The sequence below is a fragment of the Rhinoraja longicauda genome, chromosome 16, assembly GCF_053455715.1.
Source record: "Rhinoraja longicauda isolate Sanriku21f chromosome 16, sRhiLon1.1, whole genome shotgun sequence".
NCBI classification, from domain to species: Eukaryota; Metazoa; Chordata; class Chondrichthyes; order Rajiformes; family Arhynchobatidae; genus Rhinoraja; species Rhinoraja longicauda.
Window position 1 is genome coordinate 35,701,047 of NC_135968.1, and position 23,369 is coordinate 35,724,415.

The 23,369-nt window shown below is 39.6% G+C and overlaps 1 protein-coding gene across 3 annotated transcripts in view; it reads left to right on the forward strand.

The window, feature by feature from the left end:
* dock1 (dedicator of cytokinesis 1) overlaps positions 1–23,369 on the forward strand; it is a 404,255-nt gene that overhangs the window by 358,772 nt on the left and 22,114 nt on the right. For all 3 annotated transcript variants that reach the window (XM_078413630.1, XM_078413629.1, XM_078413628.1), the window contains 2 exons: positions 3,342–3,518; positions 6,150–6,233. In XM_078413630.1, coding sequence (XP_078269756.1) covers positions 3,342–3,518; positions 6,150–6,233 — 261 coding nt within the window. The remainder of the gene's footprint in view (positions 1–3,341; positions 3,519–6,149; positions 6,234–23,369) is intronic.

Consider the following 23,369-nt stretch of genomic DNA (forward strand, 5'->3'; position numbering starts at 1 on the left):
TGACAAGCATGATAAAAAGCTACCTTGATAAAAAGCCAACTTACATTTAACCTCCCTGCAGTATTCAAGTACCATTGTCTCTTAAGAGCACAGTCTGTCATTTTCAGCAAAGGCGGCCATTGAAATTAACAAGTAATCACTTTTGACAAGTGTGCAATACTTATACAATGTAACTGACACACATCAGTATTTTTAGTTTGCAATAACAAAAATATGTTTATTTTTGAAAATTCTGTCTGAAACTCTAACTGTTTCCCTTTTCATTTTTTCCCATTGACTCAATTAGTTTTATAACACGTTTTTTGAAAAACACAAGATTTCTCAGGAATGGGTGACAAACTAAATAGTATAGGTGGGAGCAATAAGTTTCAATAGGAACAAAAAAGGAGATGTTGTTCAATGGAGAAAGGTTAGGTCCACTGACCCTAAATAGAAATAACAGGGAGTTTTCTCAACAGCGAGAAATTAGAGATTAGTTGTATAGAAAGGTTGAAATTACAAGTTCAGTAATCATTAGACACAAAGATATGTTGCCTTTACTTCAAGAGGGCCAAAATCTCACACATCATCTCACTAGCAATAACAACAATGGTATTTTGCTACCACACAAATGCTTATGAAGAATCTGTATGGAAGAGATCATTTCACTTCTTTCATTGGAATGCTGAAGAAAAGATCCTTGTTGGTAACAATGTATGTTACCAAGAATACAAGTATTCTTTCTCATAAAAGATGCTATAAACCATTGGAACTTGCAGGATGGAGCATTTTTGCATTCAGGTATATTTCTGCACTAGTGGCACATAGTTGCCATCTGCTGACTGGCGTTATGCAACATTGTGAAACATTTTTGCTTTAATGTAATACAGTATTTCTTTTGGCTTTCTAAAGCTCACCAGGTTTGAGGGAAGTACTAACCATGGCAAAATATTGTTGAGAATAAATTCCTGCGGTTTTGTGCAGAGCCGATTAATGGTGTCCGTGCATGATTATGATGTAAATGGAGTTGGGGACGTGATTTTGATGTGCAGGGATCTCTTTTGCTTTATGCTGACTATTATATTTCTCCTCAGACTCATTCTATGTCCTCTAGGTCATCTTTCTCCATCTCTTTCCTTTGTTAGGCAGGGTTGTGTTCTCCCTTTGGCTATGTTATGCAGAATTCTGCACGAGTGTGCTACTGGACTGGTGCGGACAGCAGCAATTCATTATGAGTAGGCTGGTGATGGTGTCTTGCAGAGACTTTTCACTGTAACTCGGGAGGTATTGTTGCGGAATGTATTGCTGCTACCCCCAATGTCTAGCCATTGTTTAACAAGGTATAACAACATCACCTTCCATTTATGCAGCAAGGTATAGAGGGAAATTCACTTGCATTTTCATGTAAATGTATGTATCTTTTATTTATAATGAATGATCTCTTGCTCTCTTGCTATCCGCTGCTGTAACAGTGTAAATTTCCCCAGTGTGGAACGAATAAAGGAATATATTATTATTAAAAGATGAATATCACACACATTGTAGAGATGAGTGTCAAAAGTGTACATTTTAAGAAGCATTTTAAAGGAGGAAAGAAAAGAGGTAAAAAGGTTTAGGGAAGAAATTCCAGAATTTAATCTGCGTGGAAAGCAGATTAATTATATTTGGGAATGAACAAAATGCCAGATTTAGAGGACTGCACGTATCTTAGAAGGTTGCTCAGCTGAAAAAAGATTAAGGAAAAGGGAGGAGTGAGGTCATGGAGGGATTCAAAAGCAAAAACGATAATTTAAAAAAACAAAGTGTTAAGATAATTTAGATCAGTAAGCAGAGAGTTTGGGACAAGTTAGGGCATGTCCAGCAGTGAATTTGATAATATCATGTTCATTGAGAGTAGAATAAAGGAGCCCAGCCAAAGTAGTGCATAGGAAATGTCACATTTGGGATTGCTAAAAGCATGGATAAGAACTTCAGAAGGCTGAAGTGTGGTCGGATTTGGGTGTTATTACAAAGGTTGATTTTATTAGTCATAGAGACAGACAATAGACAATAGGTGCAGGAGGAGGCCATTCGGCCCTTCGAGCCAGCACCGCCATTCAATGACAGCGCAGCTATGAGATCCAAAACTCAAATGGGCATCACAAATTACATCAAGGCTGCAAAGAGAGTTTTGGAGAGTTGCCTAGGAGAGAACTGAACTCGGTAGCTGAATAATAGTTTCTGATAGAAACCAAAGATGCTACATTTCCATTTGCAATACTTAATTCTTTATCCTATTCGGAAGCCTTGGACTTCCAGTGAAAGGTTCTGCACTTTATCAGACTCCTACTGCCTTGGACATTACTCACAAGCCCACAAAGTTTCTGTGAGAAGTATAAATATGGTATTATCATTCCTTCAGTGCCTACTGAAATATTTAATGATGTGATTATGGCGAAGAATTTGAGATTTGCATGATGTATCTTAACAATTGCAACCTGAGTGTGGAGTTGAATAACCCTAAGATCCAAAAACCTAGATTATTCATGGCATGACTTTCATTGTTCAAGGAACAATATGGTAACATTGCTTCAAGCAAACTAAGTAATTTTAATGTGCTTAATGTTAATATAACTCACTTGATTATACCTTCAGGCACAAATCTTAACTTGGTAACTTCAAGAGAAAATGACTGAGGAAAATAACCCTCTAGAGCTGACATAATTTGAAACAGTTGTATCATTACATTACAGAAAAATTCTGGCGTTTGCTTGGAAGTCATTTGTATCCAGTTTGTAAATTGTAATCATGATAGAAGCTAAAGACATGACAAAAAAAAAATCTTGCCTAAAGAAATCATAAATATTTAGAATGATCCTTATACTACAATAATCAGAATTTGTAGAGTCATAGAGCTACACGTCACAGAAACAGGCGCTTCAGCCCAACTTGTTCATACCAACCAAGTTGCATAACTGAGTTAATCCCACATATATCACATGTATGTGGGAAATATTTGCCCCTCAGGTATCTTTTAAATCTTCTCACTCTCAGCTTAAACCTATGTCCCCTAGTTTTTTAACTCTCCTCCCATGGGAAAAGGACTGCAGCAGTTTGCATTGTCTGTGCCCCTCATGATTTTATGTACCTCTCCAAGGTCACCCCTCAGCCCATTCAATCCCTCCTTATCAAACTCTCCAGACCCAATAACATCCTTGTAAATATTTGTTTCACTCTTTCCAGTTCATGACATCCTTTGTACAGCAGGACAACCAGCAGTTTCAAATGTGGCCTTACAAATGTCTTCATTTAGAACTTTTAAAGAAACTACTTATTTAAAGCATAATATATCGGTTTGAAGTTATGTACTCTCTGTCTTGCAGGTTGAGATCAGTCCTTTGGAGAATGCAATAGAAACAATGCAGCTAACGAATGAGAAGATTAATAACATGGTTCAACAGCACATGAATGATCCAAATTTACCTATTAATCCACTCTCCATGATGCTGAATGGAATTGTGGACCCTGCAGTAATGGGGGGTTTCACCAATTATGAAAAGGTTTGTTTAATACGTTTTCTTTGTTTATTTATTTTCTTACCCAAGTATAGGGTTAGCGTTTGTTGCTTCTTAATCATCTTTGCTAGGCCAGCGAGAATCATACACAGTAGCCTCCATAATGTTTGGGACAAAGAAACATCAATTATTTATTTGCCTCTGTACTCCACAATTTGAGATTTGTAATCACATGTTAAAGTGCACATTGTCAGATTTTAATAAAGGACATTTTTATACATTTTGGTTTCACCATGTAGAAATTACAGCAGGTTTATACATAGTTCCCCTATTTCAGGGCACCATATTGTTTGGGACACAGCAATGTTATGTAAAAGAAAGTAATCATGTTTAGTATTTTGTTGCATATCCTTTGCATGCAATGACTGCTTGAAGTCTGCGATTCAAAGACATCACCAGTTGCTGGGTGTCTTCTCTGGTGATGCTCTTCCAGGCCTGTATGCAGCCATCTTTAGCTTAAGCTTGTCTTGGGGGCTAGTCCCTCTCAGATTTCTCTTCAGAATATAAAAGGCATGCTCAATTGGGTTCACATCGGGTGACTGACTTGGCCATTCAAGAATTGACCATTTTTTAGCTTTGAAAAACTCCTTTGTTGCTTTAGCAGTATGTTTGGGATCATTGTCTTGCTGTAAATGAGTTTTGAGGCATTTGTTTAAACTTGAGCAGATAGGATGTGTCTATACACTTCAGAATTTGTTATGCTACTACCATCAGCAGTTGTATCATCAATGACGATAAGTGAGCCAGTACCTTCAGCAGCCATACATGCCCAGGCCATAACACCCCCACCACCGTGTTTCACAGATGAGGTGGTATGCTTTGGATCTTGGGCAGTTCCTTCTCTCCTCCATACTTTGCTCTTGCCATCACTCTGATATAAGTTAATCTTCATCTCATCTGTCCACAAGCCCTTTTTCAAGAACTGAGGTTGCTCTTTTAAGTACTTCTTGACAAACTAACCTGGCCATCCTATTTTTGCGGCTAACCAGTGGTTTGCATCTTGCAGTGTAGCCTGTTCATGAAGTCTTCTGCGGACAATTGACAAATCAACACCTGACTCCTGAAGAGTGTTTCTGATCTGATCTGTCAGACAGGTTTTTGGGGATTTTTCTTTATTTTAGAGAGAATTCTTCTGTCATCAGCTGTGGAGGTCTTCCTTGGCCTGCCAGTCCCTTTGCGATTAAGTAAGCTCACCAGTGCTCTCTTTCTTCTTAATGATGTTCTAAACAGGTGATTTTGGTAATCCTGAGGTTTGGCTGATGTCTCTAACAGTTTTATTCTTGTTTCTCAGTCTCATAATGGCTTCTTTGACACAACTTTGGTCCTCATGTTGATAAACAGCAATAAAAGTTTCCAAAGGTGATGGAAAGACTGGAGGAAAGACTACGTGCTGAGAGCTCTCTTATACCTGCATTAAGGAGGCATTTAAACACACCTGAGCAATTACAAACACCTGTGAAGTCATGTGTCCCAAACATTATGTTGCACTGAAATGGGGGGGACTATGTATAAACACTGCTGTAATTTCTACGTGGTGAAACCAAAACGTATAAAAATACCCTTTAACAAAATCTGACAATGTGCACTTTAACCACATGTGATTTTTTTCTATTACAAATCTCAAATTGTGGAGTACAGAGGCAAATAAATAAATGATGGGTCTTTGTCCCAAACATTATGGAGGGCACTGTATTGGTCCGAATGATGTTAATGAACCAAATATGTTTTTAAAACAATTTGGTGGTTTTGTAATTATCATGACTTTAAAAAAATTAATTCAACATTACCAGTTTATTCGAATTCCACAACTGCTTTAGTGGAATTTCAACTCCAGCTTCTGGATTACTAGGCTGGTAATTTAACCACTTTGCCTTTCCTGAACTTTTTTTTAAATTCAGTATAACGAGGCGTTTTTTTTCAAACGTATTTTGTTTATGCACAATGAACATCACCAGCCTATAACTATCAATCCATAATTGCCCTTATTAACCATTCCGAGTTTCGAATCAGTCACATTTCTGGTTCTATAGTCACTCACATGCCAAGGCAGGAACGGGGTACTGATTGAGAGTGATCAGCCATGATCGCATTGAATGGCGGTGCTAGCTCGAAGGGCTGAATGGCCTACTCCTGCACCTATTGTCTATTGTCTATTGTAAACCAGTTGAGGACATTAGTAAATTGGGTGAAATTTTCATCAGATAATTTTTTTTACTATAATTATCTGGATTTAAATTGTACCATCTCCAGTAGGAGATCAGACATCCAGATACTTCATCAGTAATTCAACCTTAATATCACCACCGCAAAATATCTATAAATAAATATTTGTTTCTGCACTTTTAACTGTGCATGACATTTTAGAGCAGTTTTGGATAAATCAATTCTTAACCAAATCTTTGCTTATTCCTTTGTACATAATTCTCTTTGAAAGTTAGTTCACGTGTGTTTACTTATGCTTGCAGTTATAAACTAATATGTTTGATTCCCAATGCCAACACATTTCCAATTATTATCGTGTCACTTCCAGACATGCTGTCTATTGTGAAATATTGCTTAAAAATTGATTTTAGTTGCTTTTAATAAAATTGCTTGTTTGCTTCTTTTCAAAATTAGGCATTTTTCACAGAAAAATACATGCAGGAACACGTCGAAGACCATGAAAAGATTGAAAAGCTCAAAGACCTCATAGCCTGGCAGGTAAAGCCTATTTAAGTGCTTGAGATGCTGGACACATTGAAGCGAATAAATGTTCTTCATCTGAAACAAAAAATAAGTTCAGCCATTATTCTGGTGAAAAGCAATCTGTCATTTCATCTGACAAAATGAATGTCACAAGATCATAAGTACCGATTGTGCCACAGAAATGACAGTAGATAATCCGCATGGAACTAAACAACATAGTGATATTTTTGATGTCAATGCTTATTTCCCCATATTGTATCTTGTCTTCTTTGGCTTTTGTGTCTCATTGACATCCTCAGTAAAATCCATGATAGGAATTCATAAAATTCTCCACCCAGGATTTTATATTTGTCAACATATTACATCGCTGCTGAAAGACGGAGGATTATTTCATAATTTATATATTTTTAAATCTACATCTCAAAATGGTGTACAAGGGAAAATAACTAATTAGTTTTATTCTAGATAATATGTTGCTCACAAAGAAAGGAGAGTTAACATTTAGCTGCATTTCAGTGGTGGAGCATCTCTCAGGGATTTAGTTTTTTTTTAATCAGCTAATGCTTCATTAGTGACATACAGGCAATTGAAGATGGGCCCATTTCCGAAACTAATAGAAGCTTACTTTACAGGTATCCATCTGTGAGGTTTACAGAGCCAGTTGTCTGTCTACATTGTCACTGTGCCCAAAGTATCTGGCTTCAACCAAAGCAAAATACATGCTCACAGTTTTTTTTGCACTTTATTTCATTAGTATACCAGATTACTAAATACAAAAAAAAATCCTTATTTGGGATTTTTTATGTATAAGGATATAACACCTGCTAATTATATCTTTGTGAGAAGTAAAAAAAATAGTCAATCTTAAAACGAGGTCTGATTGTTGAAAGGATTGATATATCTGTGAATTATGTGTGCTCTTTATTCTGTTTGTTAGATTGTTGGTCTGTGTAAAGTATATGTCCATGTGTTAGGGAGGTGATGAGTGGAGGTGGTATTTTCTATGCTGATAGAAGTAAAACAACATTTTGTCATAGAATAGAAAATGCACGTTTTTTTAACCATAAACCAATAGAGTGACAAGTGTGATTTGAATTCCTTAAGATATAGTATTTCACTTTTGTAAACTAAATTAAACTTGGGCTTCGAATTATGTCAGCCTGAAGAATAATGGGAGTAAAGAACGAGAATGAAAAATATGAATGAGTTATTTAAAGTGGAAAGAATAAAAATGAAATCAACCATTTAAAAGCAGATCCATAAATATCATGTGAATGAATGAATAAGTTTATTGGCCAAGTATGTACACATACAAGGAATGTGCCTTGGTGTTCCGCTCGCAAGTAACAACACGAACATACAGTAAACAATTAAGAATAAAGCATAAAACATGAAAACATTAAGAATACAACATTACAGTTTAAACATGTGAGTGAAATAAACCAGAGCAAAATGAGACTACAGACTTTTGGTTATTGTATAGAGCTACTACTCGCGGGAAAAAAGCTGTTTTTATGTCTGGCTGTGGCTGCTTTGACAGTCCGGAGTTGCCTTCCAGAGGGAATTGCTTCAAAGAGTTTGTGGCCAGGGTGAGAGGGGTCAGAGATAATCTTGCCCACTCGCTTCCTGGCCCTTGCAGTGCACAGTTCGTCAATGGGAGGAAGGTTGCAGCCAACAACCTTCTCAGCTGATCGAATGATTTGTTGCAGCCCCCGGATGTCGTGCTTGGTGGCTGCCAAACTAGACCATGATGGAGAAGGTGAGGACAGAATCTATGATGGCAGTATAGAATTGGACCATCATTGCATGTGGCAGATTGTGTTTCCTCAGCTGCCACAGGAAGTACATCCTCTGTTGGGCCTTTTTGACTGTGGAGTCGATGGTGGCCCCCCATTTAAGGTCCCTGGAAATGATGGTTCCAAGAAACTTAAATGACTCCACAGATGTGACTGTGGTGTTGTTGATGGGGAGGGGAGGGGGAGCTCTCCTAACGTCTACAATCAGTTCCACTGTCTTAAGAGCATTGAGCTCCAGGTTTTTACGAAGCCACCTGTGTCACTTCCCGTCTGTAGGCAGATTCCTCCCCATCCTGGATCAGTCCAATCAGGGTTGTGTCATCAGCAAACTTGAGAAGTTTGACAGAGGAGTCTTTGGAGGTGCAGTCGTTGGTGTAGAGAGAGTAAAGGAGAGGGGAGAATACGCAGCCTTGCGGTGCTCCTATGCTGAGGGTCTGCGGGTCCAAGATGTGCTTTCCCAGCCTCACATGCTGCTTCTTGTCTGTCAGGAAGTTGATGATCCACTGACAGAGGGGTTCAACTGTAACTGGGAGAGTTGGTTTGTTGGTGGTGTTGGGTGGTGGTGTGGTTGTTGGGTGGTTGTTGTGTGGTCCACAACAAGGTCCTTGCGGATAGGTCCCCTTGCGGTTAGGTCTTGCGGTTTAGGTGCTAGAGGTTGAAGTGCAGGCCTAGGTTGACTGCGATATCCCCCGATCTATTGGCCCGATATGCAAACTGCAGAGGGTCTAGCAGGGGGTTTGTGATGTTTTTCAGCTGGGCCAGTACGTCTTTCAAAGGTCTTCAACACGACGGAAGTCAGTGTGACAGGCCTGTAGTCATGAAGACCAGTGATCCTTGCCTTTTTGGGTACAGGAACAATGTATAGAAATAATGTAAACATATTTATTATAATTAATTATACTTGCAGTCCTTCATGGTTTATTTCATATAATTATAAAACAAAAACAAAGCATTATAAATATTGAAAATCTGAACTAGATTTAGCATAAATAATTTTATTCTTATGGCTTAAAGTGATTTCTATAAATAAATATAAAATGCTTAAAACATTCATCGGGTCAGGTAGCCTCCGTGGAGAGATAAAAACAGAGAATGCCTGAAATACTCAGCAGGTTGAACCACATCTGTGGGCAAGGAAACAGACCTAAGGTTTCAGGGTGAGGACCCTTTGTCAAAACTGGGAAGGAGTAAAAAGAAGCTCACTAAACTGCAGGGAGGGTGGGAGAGTGGTGAAGTTCCCTATAGGGTAAAACCAGAATGTCTATGAAATAAAGCTGTAGACAAGGTTATCTAATCAAGGAACGAATGAGAACACAGACAGGCGAATGCAGGAAATGCAGTATGTAGAGCAGGAAGTCATGCCTAGCAGGTTAGGGCAGACATGTCCTCCATTTTCAGGGAAAAGGGTAAAAATCACAAACAAGCTGAGCCAATATCGCAGATGGACAACTAATACTGACTGCAAAATTGAGTTACCCGAGAATTCAATATTAAGTTCAGAAGGCTGCAATACGGCTAGGCAAGATGAGATGCTGTTCCTGAAGCTTGTGTTGGACTTCATTACAGGAGGTCACCGGCTGATAGGGCAGAGTGAGAGTGGAATGGAGATTTGAAGTGACCAGGTTATAGGAAGCTCAGGGTCACTCTCCACAAGTGGTCACCCAATTTGCAATTGGTTTCCCCAATGTAGAGGAGACCATATTGTAAACTCCAAATGTAGTGCACTAGATTGCAAGAAGTGCAAGTGAATTACTCCTTCACCTGGAAAGACTATTTGGATCCTTAAATGATAGAAGAGGTGAACGGACAACTGTTGCATTGCCTGCAGTTACAAGTGAAGGTGCCTTAAGAAGTGGGGTGATTGGTGAGTACGATTTAACAAATCATTCTCTGCAATTTCCGCCAACTTCAACGATTTCTCCACCAGACACACCTTTCCCTCCCCTTTCAGCCTTTTTTCAGAAACAGTTCCCTTTGCAACTCCCTCTCTGAAAGTGGAGGACATACCCAACCTGACCTTCCTGCTCTCCATTTTGTAACGCCAACATTCTTTTGTCTAAGTTCCCACTCTCTTTGTTTCTCCCTTTCACTCATTGACCAGATAACTTTGCTTACAGTTTACCCTAACAGAGACATCCCCCCTCCCTTATAAGAAAATAACTACAGATGCTGATACAAATCGAAGGTGTTTATTCACAAAATGCTGGAGTAACTCAGCAGGTCAGGCAGCATCTCAGGAGAGAAGGAATGGGCGATGTTTCGGGTCGAGACCCTTCTTCAGCCTTATAATCACTGCAGTTTAATTAGATTTTTTTTCTCACCTCCCCTGTTTCAGGTGTTTGACCTGAAACATTAACCAATAGATGCAGCCTGGCCTGCTGAACACTACCAGTAATTTCAGTATCTTTTAATTTTGGATTTCCAGCATTGGCAGGTTTTTTTTCTTCAATTTTCATTTTATGAAGAAAGAAATGGGTTGACTACTTTCATCAGAATTGCAAAAAAAAGGTTTTAATCATGGATTGTGGCAGGGGAAGACAGAGATGAATGAGTAGATGTTAATTATGTTTAAAAATCAGAAATAATCAGATGATGAAAGGATTGACATGCAAGCTAAATGGAAAAGGTATGAGAACATGAAACAAAAGTCACCTATGGCAGCTAAACGTATCAGTTGTTACCAATATTTAACATCGCAGAAAATGAGAGGTGCTGAGGATTTTCACCAGAGTTGCTGTTTTTGCATAAAATTTCCAGCATCCGAGGGTTTTATTTTTTTATTTGATTAACTGAAAGAATATCTATTCCAACCCAACAACTGGCCAGCCCAGAGAGATCAGAATTTCTCTGAACGGTCCAGAACTGAAACGGTTAAGGCACTTGAATTTAAGTGTGAACTAGGCAACACATACAAATGGTAGCAAACTGTGGAATTGGAAAGACTTAATTTTCTCCACGGAATAGCTGAAATTGAGATGAGACGAACAGTTACTGCTGTGTCAATTAACATTTACAAAAGAGCTGGATGATTGTCTCGTTAGGGCTATGATTAACAATATTAAGATAAGCGCAAATAGAGATAATTAAATGCTACAAGCAGCACACTGCATTCTAAACTATTAGGACCACAGAAATTCTGCGACAAAGCCAAAAATCCTGATGCTGGCACGGATTCCCCAAGGGTTTAAACCAGTGCTTCTTAAACTATTTCAGTGTCATTCACCCTTGAGTCTTTATCATAAAATTTCATTCACCCTCGACTAAATTTTCTTATCTTTTTGGTAATTTTCGTCATTCTCCCTTATGTATAATTTTATATATAATTTATGTTGTCACATGATCAAACAACATAAATTAACTAATTTCTTAAGTGTTTATTTTATTCAACTTTTTGAACATCCTAAAAATATGTAAAGAAAACTAGGAGTGAAAAAAAAAGTTTAATTACCACTGGAGTTGGAAAATCATTCTATTAGAATGATTTTAAAAATCCAACGCCTAAACGCTGGGCTTAGCCCCATCCTACCCTTTAGGGCTTTGATTACTGCAGTTTTTTTCTTGGAAAACTAGCTCAAAAAAACATGGAGTATGTAATTTAATATATTAGTAGTTCTAGCAGAAAAGTGGCTAAATTGGCAACACAAAGTAAAGTTATAGTTCAACAGTTACTTACGGTGATCCTCCAGTGTTGCCATTTATAAATTTATGATCCCACTAGCTCGTCTGGTCTTCCCTAAAAGGTTATATTACAGTACATTTGGGAAATATCCTGCTACTTTGAAATTAGAAAATCATAGGTAGAGAGAAAAAACATATCAAATTTCCAGCTCCACTGCCATTAAAACCAATAAGAGCTTACTAACCACTTTAATGGCAATGCCTTTTTTAAATATTGAAAAAAATATATAAATATCTGAATAAATTAAGTCATTCACCCTCCATTCACCCCTCTAGTTTCATTCACCCCAAAATAATTTCATTCGCCCTTGAGTGAACCATTCACCAGTTTAAGAAGCACTGGTTTAAACCATTGATAAACCCACCACTGCCCCTATATTCAGTTCAGGATGGTAGCATGTGGCTGCCATTCAGCCAACTAACATTTCTGTACCTCAGCATTCATTGTCACCAAACATTTCTTTGACCCCTATCTGCATATTTAAAATGGTACTGTTTTTCCTGCCCACATATTAAAATTGCATTTTCCTTCCACATTCCAAGGACGTGTGGGTTTGTGGGTTGATTGACTTGTATAAATTGTCCCTGGTGTGTTGGATGGAGCTAGTGTATGGGTGATCATTGGTCAGCATGGACTTGGTGAGCCGAAGGGCCTGTTTCCATGCTATATCTCTAAACTCTAAACCCATACTAAGGTAAAAATATAGTGTTCACGTCTACAGCTGAAATGTAATTCCCTGTCCATCTACATTCCACTAAATGAAGAAGTTAAAATTAAAAGCCATCTGCTCTCACTGCACTTAAGGTGGAACAGGCAATAAGAAAAAAAACTATTTTAGTATAAAAATGGCTATCGTTGAAAGTATTATTAATTGCATTTCTCTTATCGCATTGATTTGTTAACCATTTACAGAATGCAGGTAAAATCAATACCAAAATCAAACCCTAGTATGTATTAATAGTATGTATCTCCTTACCTATAATCAAACAACAAAGGACATTCACAAAATAATGAACATTAAGTGCTGGATATTTGAATAAAGAGACCGCTGGAAATATTGAGTAGTTAAGTCAGGCAGAGACTGTGGAGAGAGGAACAGAGTTGATGTTTCAGGTTCATGGCTTTGTAATGAAAGGTCATCAACCTGCCTGAGCTGCTGAGTTTTTCTAGGATTTTCTGTTTTTATTTCAAAAAAGGGAGCTAACATTCTTTGCAAATTGAATTGTATGATGCATAATGATCTGTATCAACTACTAAGCATAGAATCATTACTGTTGTAACAGAGATAATGAGATTAACCAGCATTTTTGCACATGCCACCATCTGAATCAAAAACCAATTTCAGGGACAAAATCTATCCTCAAGAACATTGTTCTTACTGAAAAATATTCAATCTTTTTTAATGCGTGGGTGAGTCTCTGACTTTAGGTGAATGTTTTAAAATGTTTATTTTATTCTAGCAGTTGTACAAATCCTTAAAAACTTCTTTCTCTGATTTATATCTCACCTGATTCACTACCTTCCCACGCATACCGTCAGTTGCACAAGTGAAGGCTAATGGGCACAGCAGTCCAATTACTACACATCTATTTACCACAAAAATCTGCAAAAAAATGAATTCAGACCCGTAGCAACGTGGCAGATTTTTTTCTTATTCCTAAACTGACTCAGCAACTCAATCAATTATAAAAACAAATGTAACATATTTTAGGATTACCTTCATTTCACAGACTGCCATGGTTCAAGGTGATTCATCATTGTCCTTAGGAAGCGATTGTAGATAACCAGTAAGTGCTGATTTTTCAGTTTAGTTTAGGGATACAGTGCGGAAACAGGCCCTTCGGCCCACCAAGTCAGTGTCAACCAGTGAAACCCGCACACTTACACTATCCTACACACACGAGGGACAATTTTACCAAGTCTATGGAGTGTGGGAGGAAACAAGATCCCGGAGAAAACCCATGCAGGTGACCGGGAGAACGTACAAACTCCGTACAGATAAGCACCCATTGTCAGGATCAAACCTGGGTCTCTGGCAACGTAAGGCAGCAACTCTATCACTGTGCCACTGTATTGCCCGATTCCCCATTGAATCATTTGGTCAACTGAATCCAAAGCCCATAGTTCTGCAAATTTATTTCTTTCAGATACTTTTGATTGTTTCAATTCAATCTGCCTGCAACCCTATTCCTGGTAGTGCATTTCAGATTCTAACCACCTCCTGTGCTTAAAAGAGACGTTCTTCATGTACTTTTGATTATTCTGTCAAACATCTTCATTCTTTGTCCCCTATTTCGTCTGCCAATGACAGTTTATTTCTGTCTAATCTGTTTATAACCTACATGATTTTAGATGCCTCCAAAAACTCCCCTTGCAACCATCCCTGTTTCAAAAATGCCAGCTTCTGCAGTCTATCCACATAACCAATCCACCATATTGCTGGAATTGTTTAATCAATCTTTTTTAGTCAATCTGATTTTCCCATGACATTTCACTTGTAGGCTTTGTGGCCAAGTTTGCAGATGACACAAAGATAGGTGGAGCAGGTAGTGTAGAGAAAGCCAGGACACTGCAGAAGCAAGAGGTTATAAAAGGTCATGCAGAGGTAATAAAAAATTCTGCATGAAGTAACAATTACCATAGTGACCCCTGGGATCTCCACTGTATCCTTTTCTCCAGTCTGAAAAACAACCTTTCACTGTTTTTTTCTGCCCTTTTGATTTCTATCCATGCTACTGCACTTCCTTTTCGACCATGTTCTTTGATCTTGACTTTAAGCTTATTATATGGCACCTTGTAAAATGTGTTTTGGAAATCTATGGATATCGCCTCAACTGCATTTACCTCGCCGGCTGTCGTCAGCTTGCCGTCGCCTATGTGGTAGGTTGTCTTAGCTTGTCACGGGGATTGTCGTGGACATTGTCGTAGGGTTAATTTTTTCGGCGATCTGCTACGACTTTGACAGTCGCCGGCATTCGCCTAAAAAATCGCCTAAGTGGGACATGCCCTTAAGGCAGCAACTCATAATGCTGCACCACTGTGCCGCGCAAAAATCATAACCCGCAGAAAACTAGTTAACACTATTCACCTTAAAGGGTTGTTGCTGGTTTTCTCTCAACAGTTAACACCTGTCCGACTCACAGTAATTATGTCTTTGATTAATTTTTCTAAAACTCGCTGGAATTTAGAAGATTGAGGGGGGATCTTATAGAAACTTACAAAATTCTTAAGATGTTGGACAGGCTAGATGCAGGAAGATTGTTCCCGATGTTGGGGAAGTCCAGAACAAGGGGTCACAGTTTAAGGATAAGGGGGAAGTCTTTTAGGACCGAGATGAGAAAGTTTTTTTTCACACAGAGAGTGGTGAATCTGTGGAATTCTCTGCCACAGAAGGTAGTTGAGGCCAGTTCATTGGCTATATTTAAGAGGGAGTTAGATGTGGCCCTTGTGGCTAAAGGGATCAGGGGGTATGGAGAGAAGGCAGGTACGGGATACTGAGTTGGATGATCAGCCATGATCATATTGAATGGCGGTGCAGGCTCGAAGGGCCGAATGGCCTACTCCTGCACCTATTTTCTGTGTTTCTAAAACTTCACCATCGTCGAGGTTATCATGACTGGTGTGTAGTTAATCGATTTATCCTTTCACCCTCTATTTTAATGAGGGTGCAATATTTATTTAAAGTCCCCAGCACCCCTACAGAATCTACAGAGGTTTGTAAGATTATGGTCATCACCTCTGCAATTACCTTTCTTCTCTGCAACCTATGATGTATCACATCTGGACCAGTTAGTTCATTCACTTTACACGCATTAGCCTATTTAGCACCACTTTAATTATTTTGAAACAATCGAGACTCACAGCAAAAGGTGTAGCTGATAGTCCAGCTACATTTTTTGCTGAGAGTCAAGCTGCAGCCTCTTTTTTTGTGAAGGATGATGTGAAACAATTATTTTGAACTTTACTCAGCCTGCTCTCTGCTTTCATGAATAGATTTCCTGTTTGGTCTGATTTAACAACTCTTTTTCCTTTTAATATGCACATAGATCTTTAGATTTCCTTTTTTTTTGCTGCCAATCCAATCTTTTCTCAAGATTATTCTTTGCTTCTCTTGTTCCCCTCTGCCTCTGAATATGCTGTAATCAGCTTAATTCGCACGTGTTGAGCATTTGTTCTTTGCTGTTTTACTCTCTATTTTTCATGAGTCATCCAAGGAGCTCAGGCTGTAATTTATCTTCGCTTTTTCCTTCATGGGAATGTATCTAGACTTTACCTAGATGAGCCACATCCTTTGATCAAATTTTACAAATCTTAATTCAGGAATAAATACTGGCAGCCAATGTAATTTGGAATGGGCTGGAGAGTGGTGGCTTGATACAGACTTAGAATCGTGCAACAATTTTTTGGAAGAGTTATCGTGTACAGACTGGGAATTGGAGAAAGAGCGAGGGAAGGGAAATAGCCAGGCCCGATGGTGACAGAAGCTTGATATTAGTGCCTTGGATTTAATTTCCAAAACTCCACTCCAAACCATCCATTTCCTATTTTAATATCTTGGTGTCAACTAACAAACTTGTAGTAAATAGGTTTAGCACTTAAATATTACAATTTATGAGTGTGTCAGAAATAACCACCACTTTAAATATGACATTGTGCAGCTGAATATACTTGGCCTGGGAAATCAGGTATCTCGAGGGTATTGGGGATTATTTCAGTTTGCTCCTATATCCATTTCACCTTTGTCTTCCCTCAGTAATCATACAATCTCCTGACATTTCTGATCTCCACCCCCTCCCAATTCTTCTGAAAACAAATGATGGATGAGAAACAAGCAATTTGAGAGTATGTAGGTCAAGACAAGGTCGAGAGGCAGACTAGTTGTTGCCAGCAAGCATGTGGTGATGTATGTTGGCAGGTGAGATTAGCAAGATTTCAGCGGACAAAAAATAAATTGCATTGTTGATTCTGAGGAGGATAGTCATATGCCACATTGATCAGTCAATAAAATAGGCGGAGCAAAGGCAGATTAATATTTATACTTCATTAGTATGAGGTGACGCACTTTGAGAGGATAAATAAAGGATGGACATACATAATGAATGTAGGGCCTAAAGGAGTGTAAAGGAACAGAGGGATCTCAACATACAAGTCCAAGAATCCCTGAAGATGCCAGCACAGATGGGCACTTGAGATACTCTCCTTTATTAACCATGCAGAAAATGTAGTCATAGAACTACTGCATGGAAAAAGGCCCTTTCGTCCAACTCAGCCATTCCAACCAAGTTGCCTAACTGAGCTAGTCCCACTTGCCTGCACCTGGTTCATATCCCTCCATACCTTTCCAATCCATGCACCTGTCTGTCTTTTAAATGTTACGATTGCGTCTATCTGTACTACCTCTGACAGCTTTCCATGTACGCATCACCCTCAGAAAAATAGCGAAATTCACCAATCTGAGTGAAAGGTTGCCTCTCAGATAACTTTAAAATCCTTCCCCTCTCACTTTAAACCTATGCTCTCTAGTTTCAGACTCTCCTCGCTGGGGGGAAATAAACTGGCTATTCAGTTTATCTATGTCCCTTATTATTTTATATACCTTTATATGGTCATCCCTCTGGCTTCAATAATCCTGGGAAAAGACAGCCTATCCAGCCTCTCCTTATAGCTCAAACTCTCCAGACCCAATGACATCCTCATAGAATGTGTTGGAAAGAACTGCAGATGCTGGTTTAAATCGAAAATAGACACAAAATACTGGAGTAACTCAGCGGGACGGGCAGCATCTCTGGAGTGAAGGAATGGGTGACGTTTCGGGTCGAGGCTCTTCTTCGGAAGGGTCTCGACCTGAAACGTCACCCATTGCTTCTCTCCAGAGATACTGCCCATCTCACTGAATTACTCCAGCATTTTGTATCAACATCCTCGTAGATCTTTTTTCACCCTTTCCAGTAAGAGCAGGAAGGTTATGGTATAACTTCATAAAAGATTACTAAGGCCACAGCTGAAATATTCTGGTTATCAGTATAGGAAAGATGTGACTGCACTGGAAAGAGTGAGAGAAGATTCAACAGGGTATTGCCCTGTTTGGAGCGTTTCAATTATGAGGAGAGACTGGAGAGGATGGGTTTGCATTCCTTAGGGCAGAAGAAGCAGAGGGATTCCTGATAAAGTCATACAAAGTCATGAAGGGCATAAGCAGGGTAGATTGTAGGAATATTTTCCCCACAGCAAAGTTATCTGAAACTGGATGACATCGTTGTAGGGGAGTGGAAAAAAGGTCTGAAGGACCTCTGCGGAGGAATTTCTTCACCTAAAGGATGGTGGAATCTGGACCCCACTTGAATGAGTGGTGGAGATAGGTACTCATGTCATTTCAGGAGTGTCTAGACAATGACTTGAATCACCAAGGCATAGATGACTACAGACTAGTATATGGGATCATGATAGACAAATAGTCAATGGTTAGCAAGGAAATAGTGAGCTGGGGGGCCTGTTTCTGAGCTGCACAACTTCAAGACTCAATGGCATGTGGAAGCTAGTGCCACAGTTTTAAATTATTTTGCCAAGAAGCAGCATTTGAACAGAGAAAATATATTCCTTTGGATATTTTAGATGCGGTCTGATAGGTAATTCTGTGATCGAGTAAGGAAATTCTGCTGAAATGTAGAGTATTAGAGTGAAATGGGATATCAGAACTGCGGTCTTCCTTCAGCTTTGCTCTTCTTCCATGATTTTAATCTCCATATCAGTTCCCCTTGTCTTCTCTGTTCTAAATTCACTGATTTTAGTTTGCTATAAAGAACACTTTTATCCATATCCACGTTGTCATCTCTGCCTTGTCAGGGTAGGATGAACAGACAGAACATTTTAGTATTTAAAGAAAAACGTTCCTTTTGACAGCTTCCTGATGGCATAATTGCTGCATATTTAGTTTCTGATGCTACATTAATTCAGTAAATATGTCTGCTTCATGCAGATGTGCTGGAAGTTTGCATTGTGATTTCTGGTATATAACCTATTCACTGGTCTGCCTTTTTCAATGCCACCATTGAGGACTAGCAAGGGCAGAAGTATATATACTGATGTGTGTTAAAAAACTAAGTATTCTTTGTCACAACTTTAGCTGGTTTGGGAAATTTGACATATTAGTGTTGAGCAACTTTATACCAAAATCGAAGTTATCTGTTAGAAATTGGATGACAGAGTTCTATTTTCTGCAATGCCATTTAAAAATGGATGTAATCCAGAGTAAGTCATATCTGTGATTATTGTTGGGTAAAATCGCATCAAATTCACAGTATTTGTATTCATGTATAAATTCATGTAGCACACAGTTGGCACGGCATGGTGGCGCAGCGGTAGAGTTGCCACCTTACAGCACTTGCAGCGCCTGAGACCCGGGTTCGATCCCGACTACGGGCTGCTGTCTGTACGTGCGTTCTCTCCGTGACCGCGTGGTCCGAGATCTTCTGTTTCCCCCTACACTCCAAAGACGTACAGGTTTGTAGGTTAATTGAGTTGGTGCATGTGTAAATTGTCCCTAGTATGTGTAGGATAGTGTTAGTGTGTGGGGATCGCTGGTCAGCGCGGACTCAGCGGGCCGAAGGGCCTGTTTCCGTGCTGTATATCTAAATTACGAGACAAGTTAATCCGGAGACCTGGACTAATAACACAAATCAGATTCAGTCAATAATCTGTCATTCGGGCAAGGAAAGAAAGTCTGAGTAACGATGACCATGAAAAATTACCGGATTATCATAAAAAATGAATCTAATTCACTAATATCTTTCTGCAGAGTAAACCCACCTGTGACTCCAGACCTATCCCAGTGGTTGTCTCTGAAATGCTCCCAGTCAGGGTCTAGCTAGCCACGGAATTGTACCAATACTATTACATTTAAACTGTGAAAGAATAAAATTAGTTGGCCTATCAGGCATTGACCTAGGCACTGAATTCAAGTATAGTAGGCCAAAGGACCTTCAAAATCCTCCTCACAAACAGATAAGCAGTTGCTTCTAAATTGGGAACATCTTCGCACAGACTAGCAAAGTGACGGCCTGACATAATCATGCTGTAGAGAAGCTACTGCACTGTCTGGTTGAAGCGACTGCTGTTGTGGCTCACAATCTTTATGGAGCCAAATTCTTGACTTCACACTGACAACACCCTCCATCATGTGCGACGCTACAGATGTGTTAAATGGGAGGAACTGCAGATGCAGGTTTACTTCGAAGATAGACACAAAATGCTGGAGTAACTCAGTGGGACAGGCAGCATCTCTGGAGTGAAAAGATGGGTGACATTTCGGGTCGTCTGTAAAAGGGTCTCAACGCGAAACGTCACCCATTCCTTCTCTCCAGAAATGCTGCCTGTCCCAATGAGTTACTCCAGCATTTTATGTTAAATGGGATGGTCTACTAATAGATTTGGTAGTTCAAAACTAGACATTCATCAGCTGCTTTAGACCATCAGTAATAGCAGCATAATTTCTACCATAATGTGAAACTTTGTAGCTCAACATATTCCTCACTCTACTAATATCAAGCTGGTAGATCAATGGGCAGTGCAGAGGGGTTGTCAGAAGCAGCACCAGGCATATTTAAATATATGAGGTACCTGCCCAGTTAAGGTGCAATGCGAGACTACTCATGTGCTAAATAACAAACAGTCACCAATGGTGAAATAAATATTCTCATTGTCAGTGCCACATTTTCTGGAACCTCGTATAATTCCTACATTTTTAGTGAATCCACTTCATGGCACAGTGGCACAGCTGATAGAGCTGCTACCTCAGAGCACCAGAGACCCATGATCGTTCTTGACTGCGTGGGTTTCCTCTGGGTGCTCTGGTTTCTTCCCCCATCCCCATCCCAAAGATGTGAGTTTGTAGTTTAGTTTAGTTTAGAGATACAGCGCGGAAACAGGTCCTTTCGGCCCACCGGTACCTACCTGTACGTCTTTGGAGTGTGGGAGGAAACCGAAGATCTTAGAGGAAACCCATGTAGGTCACGGGGAGAACGTACAAACTTCATATAGACAGCGCCCGTAGTCGGGATCGAACCCGGGTCTCTGGCGCTGCATTCGCTGTAAGGCAGCAACTCTACCACTGCGCCACTATGCCATCCACAAAGTAGGCGTAGTTTATGTATCCTCTGTAAATTGACCCAGTGTGTAGGGAGTGGATAGAAAGTAGGATAAAACCAGTGTTTAGAATGTGTGATAAAGTAGAACTAATGTGAACAGGTGATCAATGGTCGGCATAAACTCAGTGGACCAATGAGTCTATTTCCATGTTGTATCATTCAAATTCAAGTCTTTAGTGGCTAGGACAATCCTGAGAGACAAGAGTTACCCCTGACACCTGTAAGTTCAACCATTTTATCTCAGCTTCACTACCATGAAAGCTATTGCACCACCAAGAAACTCATGGAGAATGATATCAACCTTCCTAAGATGAGGTTCCTCTGTCTTCACTAGAGTGGTGGATTGCAGAATACATGCTACAAGAAGGGGGTTTGCAGATATATTCTGTGCAGTCCACAATCTCCCAAAATAAGTGAATATCCAAAGAGATGAGGTGCCAGAGGATGTGAAATGGAGAGACACCATGGCTAGTCCACAGCCAGGACTAGAATCCAATGGAAAGCACAGTGTTAGAGTAGCTCAGTGGATCAGACAGCATCGGAGGGTGAATAAGTGATATTTTAAGTCAGAACCCTTTGGCTCGGCACAAGAGGGGGACTGTGTTTGCTTTAATTGTCAGGGATTCTCTAACAGCCAGAAGACTCTTGTGACTCTTGTGAAGAACCATTGATTGGCTCCTCACTATATTTCATTTATTACACAATACATGTCTGCAATATTACCAATGTCTGACTGTTCTATGCCAGTTGATTTCATAGCAGAGGAAAGACGTTTTGATGCACTGACATAGGATTGTGCTGCAGTTATTTCAATCTACACTTCAGGGTAGCTATCAGACCTCAACAATCAAAAGATTGGTCCTTGATTTCTTCACCTTGTGAGTCAGCTTTCAGTTTAATTGGAGTAGCATTATGTTCATGATGATGACAAAATGTTTGAAACCAGTGTGCATTTTGGTCAGATTACAGTTGGCATTAATTCTGTTGCAGTGGAATTGTGATCTGTTAACCTTTGCCATCTATCTCTTTTTCTTGTTGAAGGGTATATTGCTAATGTCCAACATCTATTCCCAAAGAACTCCTCCCGCTTGAGGTGTTGCATCTCCTTGTTCTCAAGAACAAGTGATCTACACATCAGCAGCATCTCTCTGAGGTTATTCTGCAATGGGTATCTTCTCTCCACTCTGATGACTGCAAACTGCTGAAAAGTATCAACCTAAGCTCACAAACCAGAGCTCGACTAGGAACTGTAAAAATGCAGCAATACCTTGAGTGACCTGCATTTATCTTTCTATGGCAAATGCCACCTGACGTGGTAACAGATTTGTTAATGATTGCAGAGTGTTGCCCATGTATGCATGTGATTTTTGGAGTGGTAGAAAGGTTGTGCACGGAGTGGGTGGAGTGGTTGTGGTGTGAGCGTCTCAGGTAATGGTATTCTAAATGAACTGCAGAACTCATCTTAATGTATCTGGTAAGCTTTAATATTTTTTGCTGCTTTGGATTCGAGAATGTGGCAAACATTAAGGGCCAGAGGTCATCTGGCATGCTCTTACAAATTAAATAAAAGCAGAAAATGGCCATAAGGACTACAAGGTTAAGCAGCAGCTGTGAAGAGCAACAGCGAATTAATATTTTCTGGTGATAGCATTTTACAGAGATTTTAAAACTTAGAATCAAGTAAATTGAATGAATTTAACAATTATTGAAAAGCAAAATCATGTTTGATTTCCAGGTTTCTTCAGTTCTGAAGGATCATTGATATGAATTATATTTCTCTCTCCGTTAATGGTGCTTGACCTGCTGGGCCTTTCCAATATTCTGTTTTTATTTAGATCAGCAGCATCTGCTGTTTTCTTTCTCTTCTGGAATGCTCTCTTGGCTGCCTCAGCATGCCGTTTGACATTGAACTCCACCACAATGAGCTTCAGATCACTTTCAGAGGACTTTGGGGGCACTGTCCCTTTCCCCTGCACTTTCTTTATATCCCGTGGCAGCCATTATGTATGTATGTATGTATGTTTACAGACTACTATGTTTACATGTCTGTTGTGCTGCTGCAAGTAAGAATTTCATTGTTCCGTTTTGGGACATATGACAATAAAACATTCTTGACTCTTACCAACTGGCTGCCAAGGGGAATGTGCCCTTAAGAGCTGACCGATGTATAGAATGCCAGGAGACTGAATAGACCCACCATGACCCACGCTAGTTGCTACATTAGGAAATATTTGCTGCAAAGGATGTTATTGCGTTCTGCACATTCATGGAAGCTAATTTCAAAAAACTCAATCAAATTTGTGAGACACAATTTCCCATGCACAGAACCATGCTGACTAACCCTAATCAATCCATATCTTTCCAAATCCATATATATCTTATCCCTCAAAGTCCTCTCCATATCTAGTTCTCATGTTTCTCTCTGCAGCCCTGCTTAAAGAGAAGCACAATATCAGCCACCCACCATCCTTCTGACATCTCACGTCTATCTAACAATGATTCATATACCCTGCAATTTCATCTCCAGCTTCCT